The 17,140-nt window shown below is 46.4% G+C and overlaps 1 protein-coding gene across 1 annotated transcript; it reads right to left on the bottom strand.

Annotated features, from left to right (window-relative positions):
* Window positions 1-1,941: 1,941 nt before the first annotated feature.
* LOC104279640 (proto-oncogene DBL-like) lies at window positions 1,942-12,913 on the bottom strand (the record flags this gene model as incomplete). The annotated part of the gene is made up of 9 exons (XM_009876980.1): window positions 1,942-2,113; window positions 2,264-2,455; window positions 3,880-4,071; window positions 5,245-5,364; window positions 5,729-5,843; window positions 6,299-6,423; window positions 9,170-9,319; window positions 11,093-11,209; window positions 12,766-12,913. Coding segments are annotated over 9 exons (1,331 nt in total), but the record flags the coding sequence as incomplete, so codon positions are not given.
* Window positions 12,914-17,140: the final 4,227 nt, after the last annotated feature.

Raw genomic sequence — 17,140 nt, 5'->3', positions numbered from 1 at the left:
CTAACATTCTGTGATTCTGTGATTCTGTGCAAGAGGGACTTCCCTGCAGCCTACACCACCACTCCTGCCTGTCCCAACACGCTTTATGGCTCGGGACAGGAGAGCGTTAGGATTTTTTTCCCCCTGCTCCCCAAAAAAGTGGTTTCAAAATTAGCACCACGTTTACGAGACAGGCTTCAAATTCAAGGAAAAGATGAAAGAGGAAGTGTCTGGCCTCAGACAGAAAAAGAAGTGGGGGGGAAACAAAAGGAAGAAAAAGGAAAAGAGGACAAAGCAGTGTGCTCGGAGGTGCTTTGGTCTCCATCCACACCACAAGAGCCACCCACCCCGGCAGAGCCCAGCACGCGTCTCTGACACCGCGCATCACACCAGCCCGCCTGCAGCGTTCTGGTGCTTTGTGTCAAACAGGGGCCTTATTAAAAAGCTCTCTTGGCACCATCTACACAAAAAGGAGCCTTTTGTCTTGCCCCACTCGCTGGCTATGCTCATTTCAACGTGCTCGACCCTCTCTTCAAGCCAGAGGGTTAATGGAGGACACCTCTGCTCTGCCGGCAACTGAGTGCCTGTGCCAGCACAGCACGCACCCCGTAAGGGCATGAAATCTGTCCAGCTCATGGGTCACGGTCTCACAGCATCCCACGGAGGTGGCCACGCATCTACCCCTAACCCCTGAGTCAACAACTCCTCCTTTAGATTTTCCTGCTTCTAGAAAGCTGGGAAAGCTACATTTATTAAAACAGAGAAAAGAGACTCGGAGCTTTTTTCTTGACTGAGGAAAGGGGTTCGGAGGGCGGTGTGGTCTTGTGAAGGTGGCATCAGACTGGAAAGTGGAAATTTGGGATTTATTTGCTGCACTAGCCTGCATCTTGAGCAGCTTAATTCCCCTCCCTGCTCCTTTCCCAGCCCTCCACCAGCCCGGCTGTTTTCATCAGTCATAGAATTACAGAATCATAGAATCATAGAATGGCCCTGGCTGGAAGGGACCTCAGAGATCATCTAATCCACCCTCTCTGTCATGGGCAGGGACGCCTCTCAACTAGATCAGGCAACACATGGCCTCCTGACCTGGAGCCACTTTTACCGTTTGTATGACACCCGCTGCAATTCAACATAACCAATATTTGTTAATTCACCATAAAAATTTTGTGTCAAAACACAAATGTTTAACTGCTCCATGAAGTCAGATCACTGAATTTAATTTTCCCACATAACTCAGCATGTCCTTTCTTTGAAAAACATGCCTGTTACTCTGGAATACTTCTTAATTCTGACATAAACAGGGCTGCCAAGGATGAAAGTCTTAATGTTATCATTTAAAGCTAACATTGTGCCACATCCCATTAACGAAATCAGGGCAGAGCATTCAGCGACCTCAGTACAACCAGAATTTGTACCGTTATGGGCATTAATTATTCTACAATTGGGATTTAAGAAAGACATCCTCAAGGAATCAAAGGGAGTTAAGCATCCAGCTCATTTCTGTTCATAAGATTTGAGCTCCTCATTTCTCCAAGCTCCTTCGCAAACATCAGTCTAGCTTTATGTCAGTTCCAGCTCAAGAGAGCCACAGAGAATAGCTATGCTAATGAATTTATAAACCTTCCCCTTTTTCCCTGTAGTACTAATTCACCAGTTTTCAGCCCAGTAGGATGCCAGTAAAGCAGAACTGGAAGTTCTGCGCTGTTTTACAGCTCTCTTTTTTCACTGAGTAGGAAGCAACAGTAAATACCAAGCAAGCAGCCCGACTCTTCAGAGAGGTATGGGCATCTGGACACAAAAAGGGGAGAGATAATAAATCATCTCATACATTTTTAGCATTACACAACAAATCCCTACCAGCCAGCAAGGTTTAGCTGCTTCTGAAAACCATCCTCAGCCTTACTTTTCCTGTCTCAAAGCAAAATTATAATCTGAAAATACCAAAAACTGAAAATGTTTTACCATGTTTAGGAGAGAATAATGGTGATTTTGATCTCGGTGGATTTTCTGGCCGAGGGGCTACTAACTGGACAGGCCGCACATGTTTATCCAAGAGCTTCTTGAAGCAAGACTGCCGGTTCTCAAACATGCTTCGGACATTTTCAAGCTTGACTTGCACTGACTGTATCTGGCACTGCAGAGAATGAAAAGGACTCCTGTTATCATATAACTACCCGTATTTGACGCTTTGACCCAAACCAGAGGACTATAGAGCTAACAACGCCGCAACTCAGCCCCATCTTGCTTCTCACCTGTGTAACAAGGGACTGGAGGGGTTGCTTACCTTCAGTTCAGATGTTAAGACGGACTCAAAATCGTAGTGCAGGGCTTGGGGATCGTAGTTTAAGTAGGCTGAAGAGCTTTCAAGAAATCTTTCTATGTCCTGGAGAGCTTTCTGAGCGCCTTCCTTAGACTGGCACTTATCCATTTGCTGGTTGGCGAGCAGGTAGGCACCTTCGTCACAGCACTGCAGAGCCTGGTGACAGCACGGGGCAACGCAGGGAGTGAGACCGTCAGCGGCACCCCTATTGCATCCAGGTGCCCACCAGGAATATCATCTACCAGATCTGTATTTTCAGTCTGGAGCTAACTAGTACTCCTAAAGACCTCAGCAGCTACTGCATTTTGGTGAGTAGAAAGGCCACATTTTTTCTGGAAGGCGACTGCAGTCCTCAACATACCCAGCCAAGTTGTGCTCCCACTTGTACCTAGATAAAACCAGTGGTATAACAGGCATGGAAGCACTATTTAGTGCATAGCTGAACCAAATGATAAGCAGACCTTTATTCATCCAACTCAGGAAGCTGAAGGGAACACTAGACAGTTTACAAAGAGACACGCAGGTTTCTTGAGATAAATGCTCGTCTCAGCGCAGACCTGAACTGTGAGGAATTATCAAAATAATCACGTTTTAAATCACGGTTTAAAATAATCATGTTTTAAAAAAAATATTTTAAAAAAAGGATTTTAAATTGCAGTTTAAAGTTGGACATTTGACACACACAGCTGAATGCCAGGCACTCACACACTGCGGTGTCCACAGGCGGGAGGAGATGCTGCAGCCAAGAACGACAGAGAACCTCCAGCGCTGTGAACATGAAGGGTGGCCGTGGGGAGCAGGCTCATGGTGTGCTCCAGCAGAGCCCGTGGGCGAGACCACCAGCACCAACCAGGACTGCGAGGAGCCCAGGAGAGGACGCTGCCCCGCAGCTGAGAGGCTGCTGAGGAATGGTCCATCCCCACAGAGGAGTCCACGCAGAGAGAAAAAACAAGTTCCCTAATCCCCCGAAACAGTGAAGTGGAAGAGGGTCAAACTTGGTTGTTTCTCTTAATAGCCTCAAGCATATTACAGTCGTGTGCCTTCTGGCCTAATTAGCGTGAATTTCCCTAAATGAATTTTTGATGCTGATTAAGATATCAAAGAGCGTTGGAGCCACATGACTCCACTTCCACCCTAGCACACAGCAGCTGCGCCTATCTTCCAATCTGTTGCCTTATTTTACAGTCAACTGTGTTCAGTCTTAATAAGCCGGTGAGAAAACAGGACTGGAGTTTATCTGAAAGCATTACCTCTGTTGCACCGGGTACGAAAACCTCGAAAGTCAGTTAATATGTGGGTGCAGCATGAAAGCACAATCGACAGCAGCAGCTAGACATCGGAGCTTGAGATGCCCACCGCTTTCTGCTGACTATTCACAGCACCAGCAGATACCTGTTTGCTACCTTAACCAGCTAAGTGAGGGGTGAAGCATTCCTCCAGCCTCTGGGGAACACTCTCCTCCCACCAACTGCTGAAGCAAAGCTGCAAATTTCAAATGCTTCCAGCTAAGAAGTGGACAGTCTAACCCCACGGAGAAGCTACCTACCTACTTCTCAGGGCACTGAGTCTCTGAACTGTACCTGCTGAAGGCGGGTATGAAGATCCAAGGTCTTCTGCAGTCGCATCTGCTTCCTTTTGATCTCATCAGACAAGACATCAGAATGGTGCCGCAGCTCATTGCATTGCTGGCAGATTAAGTTGAGGGCGTAGTGATGATTTGCTGCTAGCTGGTGTCCGTGTAGTATCACCACCTGAGCCTTCCCTATCAGATCCTTCAGTGAAAGGCAGAGAACGGATTGCACACTTACTGAAATCATGCCAAAATATCCACATATAACAACACACACTTTCTCATCTTACCAGATCTCAGGTACACAGAGAGGTGACTGCCATGAGGAGTAACCAGAATGGGTGGCTTATGCAGGATAAAATGGCACCCATCATCTGGGAAAAAAAACTTCTGCTATCCACAAAGAGGATGGAGAAGAAAACAGTATTTCACCAAACTAAGCAATGGCTGCTGCCAAAGCATTGCTGCTGTCTCAAGAAGCTGCACTCAAAAAAAAAAAAAGCAGCTGATCTCTAGCTTATGGACTGTGTTCATAAGCATGAAAGGGAGTTTGAGCAGTTAAGGGTCATGGTGAAAACAAACCAGGCCCTGTGCAGCAAAGCTCGATGCAAAGAACACACTATCCTGCCTGCACGCCTTGGTCAGCGCAACGGTTACAACTTCTGCAGGGTTGGCTTTCCGCTGGGGCTGCTTCCCTGCTGCACCCAGTCTGCTTGGCCTTTTGTCCCTCCTCCCTCTCTCCACGAACATTTCTTCCAAATGGCCAAAAAGCTCCAGGTCTTTCCCCTAGGGCCCTTATTTGCAAAGAAGCCTCTGGACATTGTGCCCAGGTCCCTCAGGACGGCTCCCCTGACTCTGGCCCATTTGCCAAGCACATCCCCTTACAGAAGTCACACCCTTAGCTGGGCTCCTGTGAATCATCTCTCCACTCTTCTTTCCCCTCCACTTCTTAAGTCTTCATCCATATGTTATGTTCAAATCACAGACATGTCAAGTTAGCAACTTTTTTGCCTCTCCATGTGCCTGGTAACAACTCTCTGCCTCTTAGCACTGCTAAAGCTCTTTACATATAAATAATTCTTCTTCCAGCTCATTAACTCCCACGCCTCCCCTGTGTTCAGACATTTATCTGTTCTGGATTTTCATGGTGGCTCAGCAATTTATTTTAACTATGATAATTAAATACCCCATTCCTGGCTTTCAGAGTGATCACAGCGTTGCTCTGCGCAGAGCAGAGACATGAAATCAATCCTTTTGCGCAGCCGCTTACCAACGAATTATACCAGATTCAGGACATTTCAGAAAACACCTCCTGTCACCAACACAGAACCTCTTGTGTTTCATTAATGCCTCTTTTGGTGAAAGATTATCTCACCTGAGCCATACCATCGAAATGACCCAAGTCCTTGAGCCTCTGCTTTACTTGGGGGGCACTGTCACCAGTGTCGGGCACCTCTGCTTGCTGACCCATTAAAAATTCAATGGCATTCTTGACCTAGACACAAAGAAGAAGACTGTTGCAAAAGGATACAAGGCACAGGCAGAAAATCATTCTCCGACCGCAGTTCATCACGCTTTAGCTAAGGCTTCTAAATCCAATAATAAAGCTAATGTCCAAGAACTAATTTCTAAATTCAAAGATGCCTCCATCAGCAAAATCTATGCCACTGCAGGGCAGTGATACCTAGATTAGCTCTGAATGAGGAAGCACAGTGGTCTCCCCAGGCTAGCTGGCCCTGCCAGAATCAAGGAACAGCAGCATAAATTAAACGTTCTTAAAATAAAAAGCATAAAAACTTCTCTCCTCTACTTTTCACCTCCAACTCTTCATTCTGCCAGAAAAGTGCATCTGGTCATACCTCTTGAAAACTTTGCTCAAACTTCCACAGTTGTAAATATTGCTCCATTTTTAGCTGATGTTTTTCCCAGAAGCCATCAAAAGCAGTCTCCATCTCACGCAGCTGACCAAGTAACCTCGAGCACAAAAGAAAAAGGACAGGATTGGAACAATTTGCAAATAAGAGGACAAGAGATCACGTGTTCAGGTCTTCTAGACCTAAGCTCTCAGGAGAAGACAACGGACGTATACATGCGACTTGTGAGGATCTCAGGGAGAATTCTAATGAAATCACCGCTGCAGATGACAGCACCTGTGTGAAGCAGTGGTTGCTATCACCACTTATTGGAATAACACCTGGGAGCCTGGCATGGGAGAACCCTGCACCTGCTCCACAGCCTCATCGTATCAGCAAGGGCTAAAAATCAGAGCAGGTCAAAGCCATTTCACAGAATTTGATGGGTCTGGTGCAAAACTCTGGTATAGGTGACCTAAACATTTTAATGGGTGACCTAAACAACATATCTACGCTTTAATAACTTGAATGTTTCCACTCAAAATGTCAGGCAAATTCGGATCATGGCACACTCACCGATTCACGGTCTCCCAGTCCCCAGGCCTCTCGCGGTGCTGGTCCTGATTGCATTCCCCGGAGTCAGGCTCTTCAAAACTGCTCAGAAGCAAGTTTCCCTCTTTCGTGACTGCTGTAATATCTTCCTGTGTAAAGCAAAACATTTCTGATTCAGGCTACTTTTTGTGAGGTAAGGGTAAGTCATCCCGTGTTTCTCCTGCCTCAGTTTCCCCATATGAAATGAAGCACCAGCATCCATCACAGCAAAGGACTCCCAGCAGATGTTTTAGCCCCCTCAACATGGGGTTAAGCCTCTGGAGCTGGAGGAGGCTGAACCATGGGCTGGTCACCAGGCTGGGTGGAAACCATCACACCTGAAACCATCGGGCCACAAAACTGTTCAAGAGGCAGGAGGACGGCACTACCACAGATCTCTCTCTCGGTGAGCAGATGCGCTTGTGTCACACCTTTAGGTTCACGTGTTCAAGGAAGTGTTTCTGCAGCTTGGAGGCTGTGCTTCCCCATCAAGGTCATCACAGGAGGTTGTAGGAAGAACATCCCATGGTGGGACAAAGCTGGGGCTGAGACCATGGGGCACCACTTACTAGAACAGAGGCAAGTCAGCACTTTCAGTTCAACCTCAGCTTCGAGAACATTCAGTCCCTCAGGGTGTTCATTAGCATCAGCTCAGGTGCTTTGTGCTGTGTTGGGCTCAGCCCCAAAGCCAACAAGTGCATTTACTCAAGTGTTTTCAAAAAAAAATGACCAAACACAGAGGTGAGAAGGAAGGAGAAATGAGATCTGGCTTATGAACTGAGCTGGGAGAAAACCTGAAGGAGAGACCTGTGCATGGCTCCGTTGGAGAGCCACCTCCTGGAGGACTAGGATCTCATCCCAGGAGATGGCCAGATTTCTATTGCAAGAGAAACAACGGCAAAACCACTTTAGGGAGAAGATTCAGAAAGCACAGACTTGATTGAACGTCTGCCTGCCCCAGATAACTCACAGCAACCTAAACGTAACAGCACCTTGGGGGCAGCAGCCCAGGAGCAGGATGGCACGGCTGCAGGAGCTCCTCCTCTCCCACACACCCATTTGCATCCCTACCACTAAAACATCACAGAAGATGACAGCAAAGCAAAAACCCCGTCTCCTTTTGGTACTATCACATCCAGGAGACTCAAAAGGGAGGAGGAATTATGCAGCATGCCTCACACCACAGGTGGCTCTTACTTCATCCTCTTACATCTCGCTCTGCAGAGCCCCGAGCTCCCCTTTGGATTCAAAGCCCTTCGTTATATGTACGACAAAGTAGCCCGACTGTCAGACAGGTGTTAACTTGATTTTTTCCCATTCAGGGTATCGAAAAGGTTAGTTCCTTGGCTACTCTATTTAATTATTTTCTATCATTTTTTCATTGTGTTTGCAACCAGCTTCTGTTCAGTATTGCAGCTACACAAATTACTCTGATTGACTCATTATCTAAATTCAGGAATCACCTGTACTGATCTTGGGGTTGTCATGAGAGACAAGGATCCCATGTCTTGCTGTCACCACAATCCGTGCAGTTTCTCATCTGCTTTCACCTCTCATGGTCTTAGAAGGAACAAAAGAAAAAAAAAGCCAACGGACTTCACCTCAGTCAAAAGCCAACGAGTGGTTTTGATATTTGAAATTAGTAGACGAGGCACTAAAAACAACTTGCACTGAGTCCTGTTGTGCTTTCTACACAAATTAAAACACAGGACATGTTTTACTTCTCTGCAGAGGAAAACGTGTGTGACTGACAGGTTTATATACAGGACTACATCGTGTAGCCAATATTTGCTCCCTGCACTTTGGCTGCAAGCCTGAAGTTTAAGTCAGTAAGTCATATTGCAATATATGTAGCTGCTGTTTCACACCACAGCTCTCTTGGTTTTCAAAGAAGTAATAAAGGAACGTTGGCAGTATCTATAATGATACTTGCTACACGCACACACACATACGTTTATGCCTACACACAGCACACTTTGGATGTCATTTTGCCTATTTCTTAGAGGCAGCCTTCTGGAAACTCGCTGTCATGTGAATGACAAATGATTATAAATGAAAATAGATCCTCTTCTTCGATTTATATAAACGAATCCTGTCAGAAAGCAAAGGAGCTCATTCTTCAGCTGCCCAGCACAGCTCCTAACATGGGAACTGCTTCTGAAGCGAGGGTTTGTGCACAGGTCTGTGCTGCCCCCAAAAAGATGCAGGAGCAGCAAAGACAACAGTTTGATGCAGCAGCAGCAGGTGCCTGCACTAAAGCTTCCAATACCTCCTGGAATTATAGTAATCACAATCACAACTAGTTGAAAAAAAAATAAAATCAATATTTGAGATGAAATATGAAGGCTCACACAAAGACAACACGACTGCTCTGTACCCTGCACAGAACCTTCCCCCAGGGAAGCTGCAGCAGGAGGGGTGATCCAGGGATAACCCACCCCTCCAGATCTGCTGCCCATCTTTGGGGCAGCTTCTTCCAGCCATGGGGGTGAAGCTCGAGATGGAACCGCATCGGGGGCGCGAACACGCAGGTGACAAAGCCTCCCGGAGCAGCCGGCAGGACCTGCAAAGCCCACAGAGGAGCACCCCGCAAACACCAACTTCTGCAGCTGCGAGGAGGTGGCGGCTGAGACAGTTTGCTGGATGCTGGCAGGGTAATTCACTCAAGCGGATGGCAAATGCAAGGGTAACGCACAGAAACAGTCATGCCGCGTTCTATTTTGTCTGTCAACACATACACGCGCATGGGAGGGAAGAAGGAGTGGGCACCATGCAAACAAGCAGCAAACTCCTGGAAATCCCATCTCGCTGTGCAAATGGGCTGGAAACACAGGGCAGAGCCGCTGCCAGACGTACCTTGAGCTGGTAGTACTTCTCCGTGCGCAGGGCCAGGATGCGCTCAATCGAGTACATGTCGTCCGGTAGCTCGGTCTCTGCCAGCTCCGTGCCAAAGGACTGTAACATCTGTGCAATTTCCTTCACGGTTAGTGCAAAACTCTCTATTGCCTGGTGGGAGAAGATAACTGCAATCAGCTTGGGACTTAGCTCAGCAAGAGTACTGGTGAAGAGCCCAGGCAGAGATCTGCAGGGGAGCCCAGCCTTGCTCCCAGAGGAGGGTGGGACGGCCCCACGGAGCTGATGTGTGCTGGGGAGCATTAGCCAGTGGCCCCCAATACATGGCAGGTGGCTTTCAGTGCAGTCTGAATCCATAGCAGGCACTTAAATTAGGATAGCAGTGGACATACCTTGTTTTCTGCTGCCTGTTTTTGTGCACTCTGAGATTTTTTCCTACCACATAGTATAACAGAAGCCACTGTAGGACCCATGTCACAAATCCCTGTAACTCCTCTTCTGTTATTCTCTTCCACTTGTAACCCATGCTGGGAACAATCTCCAGGCAGCAGAGCTTTGGAGATGTATCTGGCTTCTTGGTTATGGATGTTTCCAGCTTTGCAAGCCCAAATGGCGGGTTACAAGGCAGCCTGGCACCACAGCCACATCATCTGCAGCTTCACCAAGGGGACAAGGGAGGGAGCTAGGCAGCGTGTCGGAGACAAGCCGGAGACAAGTGGGATGGAAATGAGTGCAGTTGGTTCCTCCCCAGCACATCCCAGAGAGCCAGCGGGAGCTCTGGACACCAGGCAGGTCCCCCACCACGGGGCGAGGTGGGGCTCTCCCAGCCCCAATCACAGCTCTGCCGCCACTTTTGAGAACAGGGCAATAAACTCAAATGTAACCGATTGCATTTGTATTTTCTTTAACCAGTGTGTACCTTCTGTAGAAATTTCAGGAAATGTTTTATAAGCACACTACAAAAGAATTTTGAGAGAGGTTTCTCCCATCAACACTTATCTACTGCAGGCAGCTATGATCTAGAAACTACTCTGTTCTTAGAATAACATTTGTCACTCATTTTGTCATTTTTGTCTACAAGTGTGAAAGCTATGCCATTATCGCTTTAACGCATCAGGCAAAAGAACAAAACTAAGAGCCAAAGATTCGAAAAATTCCTTAATTTGGCAGCGCATCAGTGTAATCTGGCACAAAGTTAAGGGCATGAGCAACAGCTTGAGTTATTCCAGCTATGATGTCTTGTGCTTTTGTCTTGACACTAAGCTACACATTTGCTGGTGAGGATGATATTGCAGGACAAGGGGCACCAGGATGTCTGGGGCACTTCTTCTTAGTGCTTTGATGTGGTGGGAAGGTAACCAAGAGTCCAACCTGCCATTGATCTGGGAGGCAAAAGTCCCAGCAAAAACTAAGAGCATACAGGAATCATAGAAACACATGGCAAGGCACAGCTTTGCCTGTGATTAAATGCCAGATTCTTGGCAGTATTAAAGGAAAATTGCCAAAAAAAAAAAAAAAAAGGGTAAATTTCCTGAATTCTCTGCCTTCAGTCAGTACACAGAGAGCAGTCTCGCTGCCCTGGTTCCCAAACACATTTGTGATATGCATCACATTAAGGAACCATCATTTAAAAAGAAAAAAAAAAGCCTATTTTGTATCTACCATTAAGGGAATCTTAATAAAGACTAAGGAAGACAGATCTCTTGGGACCAGTTTCAAAAGGAGACTGAGGGAGTTAATCATCCAGTTCCCTTATAAATCCATCGAGTGCCCAACATCACTTGACTCCTTTGCAAATCTGATCGAGGGAAGTTGTAGTTGGCTTCAGGGGTTACTTTCAGCCACCCACTGCTCACTGCCTTATGGAAAACCTCCCTCAATCGATCCCAAACATCCGAGAGCCCAGCGCTGAGCCCCGGTACGTACAGTCCTGAAGATGACCCACTCGCTGTGGCAGTACTCCAGGGTGCCTCCGAACTCCGGGGTTAATTGCTGCTCATCGATGTACGTCAGGAGGTCGCTGACCGAGCTCAGCATCACAACCTACCAACAGAGCAACACTCTCAGTCAGCTGATCATCGCCTCTACCCAAGTCATACACGCACCAAGCCTACAAGTTCTTCCTGTATCTAAAAACTGAGTTTGCTCTGTTGAGTTTGGTTCTCCAGCGTGGCTTTCTTCTTAGGGTTATGGCTTAACGTGGCTTTCACCTGACAAAATTTTATTTATTTGATGCATTTTGCAAGCCAACACTGATCTCTCAGGTGCTTTACTCTTTAAATGCAAAGCACAGCAAGATGCTGCAGTATCTGACTGCAGAACAGAGCTGAAAGCAAAAGTAATGCAGGATTTCGCTAGGGACGACCAGTAATCCAGAAATAATACATGCATTTTCATAAGTTATGAAGCACAGGCCAATTTCACATAAATATATACTCACGAATTTTCATGTTTCTTAATCTGCCCTGGGATAAGACATGAATTTTCAAAGCCATGCAAATGACAACCATTTTAGAGTGAAAAATTAAAAGTTTGTGAAAATTCTACTTTTTTGTAATTGCATCAATCTTAGATTCTATAAATGTACTTTTCTTCTCTTAATTATTCTCCTTATGTCCTATAATCAAGGTGGCTTTAGAAGTCTTGGAAACATTGACTTGAGAACAAAAAACCATTTCAATTGTTGCTTCATAAACAAATACCAACATGAATTTCTTCACCAAAAGCATTGTTAAGCACTGGAACAGGCTGCCCAGGGAATATTTAAAAGATGTGTAGATGGGGTGCTCAGGGACATGGTCTAGTGGTGAACTTGGCATTGCTAGATCAATGGCTGGACTCGATCTTAAAAGGTATTTTCATAGATTCTGTGATTCTGTTAGAAACAGAATCATGGAATCATAGAAACATTCAGGTTGGGAAAGACCCTTCGGATCACCAAGTCCAACCTATAACCCTACTCTACAGAGTCCACACCTAAACCTAAACCATATCCTAACCCATCTCCCCCAACACCACATCTAAATGAGCTTTAAACACCTCCAGGGAATGTGACTCAACCACCTCCCTGGGCAGCCTGTTCCAGTGCCTGATTACTCTTGCTTTGAAAATTTTTTTCCTAACATCCTGCCTAAATCTACCCTGTTGCAGCTTGTGGCCATTCCCTCTGGTTCTACTACCCATTACCCATGAGAAGAGACCAGCAACAACCTCTCTACAATGTCCTTTCAGGTGTTGTTACGGAGTTTACACTGAGATGAAAACAGCAACTACGGCTGGGATTCAGAGCAAAAGCTTCACTAGACCCATCTTTTGACTTGGCAGACATGAAACAAATTCCCAAGTGCGCTTTTATCCTCCGCAGAAGCAGGCAGCTGAGAAGCCCACCACCCGCCACCACAGCCATGCTCCACTCGGAGCAAATTTTGTGTAAGGGACCTGAAAAAAAAACCACTACAGGAGAGATTGGTGGAGAGAGATTTGGTGGGGCATTTCTGGCAGAGACACTGTGGTTACTCTTCACACAGGTGCCTGTGGAGTGAGACAGGGTCACCCCCTGGCCCGAGGTGCACGGGCATGACACCTCCATGGGCGCGTACCGGCAACTTGAGCAGAAAATCCTCCTGACTGAACCGAAATCCGATGTCGGTGAAGGTGCGCTGGAAGAACCCCGTGGGACGAAGAACCATCACTAAGTGTAGGTTCCCTGGGAAAGACGCCTGCAAGGAAACAGAGACGACGTTCAGCCTGGAGACACAGCAGGTCCGACAACGGCTTTCAGATGACTTGAGGAGAAATCATTCAGATTTTAGGTTTGGGTTTTTCTCTGACTGCCCCCGATAGCCTTTTCTTATTTTCCAAACAGGAGGGAGACACTGTAAGTGGCTTAGAGATATGGGATCTACCTGCAGCCCCACTTCCCTTTGGAGCAAGCAGGAGGTCAGCCACCCACCCTGGTGGGCCATTTAGTACAAATTTCAATACTACTATTTATATTATTTATTCAGTATTTGACACTATTATTTACACTATAGATTTTAATAATATATATTGTGTTCAGCATTATAAAACTTGGGGAGTGAAACTGAGACTTAGCAGGGAACAGAAGGCTGGAACGTTATGAGGAACGATGGACAGATTGAGGAAGCAAAATTTATTGCCAAACTCACTAATCATTCCATAACTGCATCAAGCACACTCCTCTTGTCCCTGGTAATTACCAGGCAACATTTAATTTGTGGTAAGAATTTGGAATTTCCTGTCTTCGCTGCTGGAGCCTTTTTTCAAGCATATGGTTGGCAGGTGCGGTTTTAAATAGATCTGTGAAAAGGGTGCTTGAGAATGAAAAAGAATTTTTAAGAAAGTAGGAGTCATATCATTTAATTATGGATAAGTGCATGATGCAAAGTACGGAGTTAAGACACATGATTTACTCTGAGATCCTGCCAGGCCAGGTTACATTTCTCCATATATTCCTCATTACATATCCTCCTCCATGAAGCATGATAATAGTATCTACACCAAGGGTGAGAGTAATGAAGGTGGTTGGGTATTTTGCGCTGCAGGGCACTTAATCTATGGCTTCAAAACAAAGACCGCTCCTGTAAACATGCATTAGCGTGGTTCAAAAAAGCCAGTTGTGATCTGGCACCCATGAGCTGCATTGTAACTCATTTGCTATGTCTTCTTGTGTAGGAAAGATGAGGTTGTGGCTTCCACTGCCCACAACTCCACTTAGAAATGGACGGTGACTTTGAGGATCAAATAAGTCACGTAAAGTCAACATATTGATCTGTTGTTATTTTAAGCAGGAGCAGGAAAAAAAAATAAAAACGAAATTAATGTGAATGAAATGCCAATTTCGTACCCTTTGGAAGTCAACAAGAATGGTGGCAGAGACAAAGATTTGGCGTTAGAAACAAGAGTAAACCATTAAATAACAGAGCTGTTTGTGCTGGCTCCAGGCCCTGGGTGCTGCCCCGCCGTCACGCAGCACCCAGCAGCTCCGGAGCGGCTGCCGACCCTGGGCACGCAGCGATGGCCACAGCCACGGGACACCCAAGGAACCAACTTCCAACCCCATCAAACCCGAAGGTGGGCCAGAGGTCTAAACCTGGCCATGGGGTCAGCAGACCCTCGCAGCTCTGAGACTGGTCCTGCCCAGGGAAGGGTGGGTGAGAGGCTGCAGCAGATCCAGGTTCAGCTCCCTGCTGCGCTGCCTGTTCAGTTGGCTCAGGCTAGTTAAAGGATCGGCTCTCCTGCAAGGCGACCCCAAGCAGGCCCTCCAACAGCCCAGCTACTGGATGCAGTTCAGAAAAGAAACCCATCTCAGAGACCCTGCTCAGCTCAGGATCTTTAACTTGAGCTTCCCATACTAGAAAGAAAATCATCCCCAGGTTACTCGATGCCTCCAAGGAGCTGCAGTGGTTCTTCTCACTTTGAGAAGAATCTCTGCCGGAGATGCAGAAAATCTTCACTGAGGAAAGCACCACCAGAACTGGCATGGCCTTGAAGTTGTTTTGAATGAACTGAAAATTTACAGCATTAATATTTCACCAGGAAGGCTCTGGCAAGCTCAACACTCATCCTTCAGTGCATCCCTGAGAAGCTGGCTGCCTCTGCTGGCTCTCCACTGGACCCAGTAAACGCTGCTATTGCTCTTTCCAGGTCTGTTGGCTGACCAGGCTAGTCCTTGACACTCTTCATGCCTTGGCACATCTCACTGCACTAGGACATCCCAGGAAAAGGCCTGTGCACCTGCAATCACAGCAATGTTGTGCCCGTCCCTGCAGAGCTGTGAGTCCATCACGTGTCATTCCCTCACGCCCACCTTTAGGTCCATGTTTGCCTCATTTAACATCCTGGTCATTTCCCAGTGGATGTTTCTCTGCAGACAGACCAACAGCAGCATTCCCCAAAAGGGTTTCAAAGATATCACCACCACGATCTGGAAACCTCCAAGGAGAGGACGTTTTTGCTCCAAGACAGGCCCTGCACTCCTGGTTCAAGCTCAAGCTGACTTGAACCAAAGCCTTGTGAGGCCAATGGTCTTATACTGCTTTAAAGGAGCTCGGAGGATGCAGTTTTAGGTCTTGCTGCCTGTTATGAATCCACTGTAGGTGAATCCAATGGAGAAGTCCCACAGAGTTTGGGGAAAGTCACTGTCTCCAGCTCAGAAAGGCAACAGTCTCTCAACTTGAGGCTCCTATGCTAACTGCCTCCTGAAAAATGCATCAGGAATATCTTTGGTAAGAACAATCAGACAGAGATGCATCCTCCCTTGGTCTTACCTCATTATCCCCCTCCATTACCCCCTTTAACCCCGTTCAGAACTTCAAGCAGAGATGAGTCTGCTTTGCCCTCTCCTACTTCTTCAAGTAATTTTTGACATGACCCTTTGTGTGCAGAGCAGACTCCCTGGAGGAAGGGCCTGAGTCTCCAAACGTCATCGTCCCACGGGAACCTGCAGTCTTTGGATGTCTTCTCCTACAAGCCCTTGAGCTCCAGGAAGATGGACCAGTGACAAGGAGGCAAGCAGAGCCAGCTGCTGCCATTGCAATAGTGACAAGGTGTGAAAAACCTCTCAGAGAGCAAAGGTACCTTTGGACACCTTTGGTTTCGGGAATGCAGGATGCCAACATGTTCTACACAACATGCAAGAAGGGACCACAGCCCGACACTCACATCCTTCTGCCACACAGGCAAACTCTTCTCAGAGACAACTTTATGCCTCCCCACACACACACAGTTGTATCCCTTTTGCTCCTTGAGATGTTTCACCTCAGCAGTAGGTGGGTTTCCAAGAGAGGTGATTTGATTTCTGTTCAATTTAGAAAGTGTTTGGGGATTTTTCAGCTGCTCTTATACATAGAGGATCAAGGTCAGCACTTACAAGTAGCTACAAGACAAGAAATCCAGCTTTGCAAATGATACTTGATATATTTTGAGCATGAAAAAAATTTTAAAAAGCCAAAAAATAAGCTTGAAGAAAGACAGCCGCTGATCAGTGTCCTGTGCCCTCTTACAGACTTCAAAGATGAAATGTTAAATAAATATATACACACATACATACATATATACATATATATATAAAGTTAGACCAATAATTCCTCAGAGATAACATTCCTGAAGGGACTACATCCTTTTCAATCACTGCTACAATTCTAGTTCTTCCAGGTGCTGAAGTGTTGATAAGTTACCTGCAAAGTGAACTCTTAATACGACAGTGATGGTACTGCTGGAAAAATCACTCCCCACAGTATATTCAAGAAAGCAAGATGAAAACTCCTCAACCTTGCTTTACGTTTCATCTTATTATTTGTAACACTACACAGAATCTTGTGCATTTGACAAACTTGGGCTTATGTAACACACACCTCAAAGAACCCTCTACAGCCCCTGCCCTCTGCTACTCCTCTGCAGCACATCAGGAACGGCAGAAAACTATCACACAATTCCGCTAAATCGGGCAAGTGGAACATTTCACTGCTATTAACTACCTCACTGACCAAAGACCACACTCAGAACATCCTTCCCCTTCCTAGGACACAAACGTGTTCACCTTAAGGCCCCAGTTCACAACTTGTTTAAACACACACTCGCCTAAAACCTCAGAGGGAGCCCTGCCATGACCAATACAGATGAACCGGGCTAATGAAGCAAGGAAAGGGCACGCATGGAAAGCATCACAGTTACTACTTCCTCTGTGAATAGCTCAGCCTGACATATTTAATGTGATTTTTCCTAATTTTAGGAATTAGATTTTCAGATAATGTTCTTCCCTGGGGCGTGCTGGAAATCAATAAACATAAAGAAAAAAAAGTAGCATCTGGCAGCAAGTTTGTTTCCGAGCAAGGGGAAGGGGGCAGGTGCTGCCAAGTGAATGACTTTCCGCTGTCCCTTAAAGGCAAAGCCACGCCACAAAATGCCACCTACTGCCAATTCGAGCTTTAACTTCGCCCCCACCCCGAGCCA

Source organism: Apaloderma vittatum, unplaced genomic scaffold, assembly GCF_000703405.1.
Source record: "Apaloderma vittatum isolate BGI_N311 unplaced genomic scaffold, ASM70340v1 scaffold39099, whole genome shotgun sequence".
NCBI classification, from domain to species: Eukaryota; Metazoa; Chordata; class Aves; order Trogoniformes; family Trogonidae; genus Apaloderma; species Apaloderma vittatum.
Note: the sequence above shows the minus strand (reverse complement) of the source record. Positions and strands in the feature narration are given on the sequence as shown.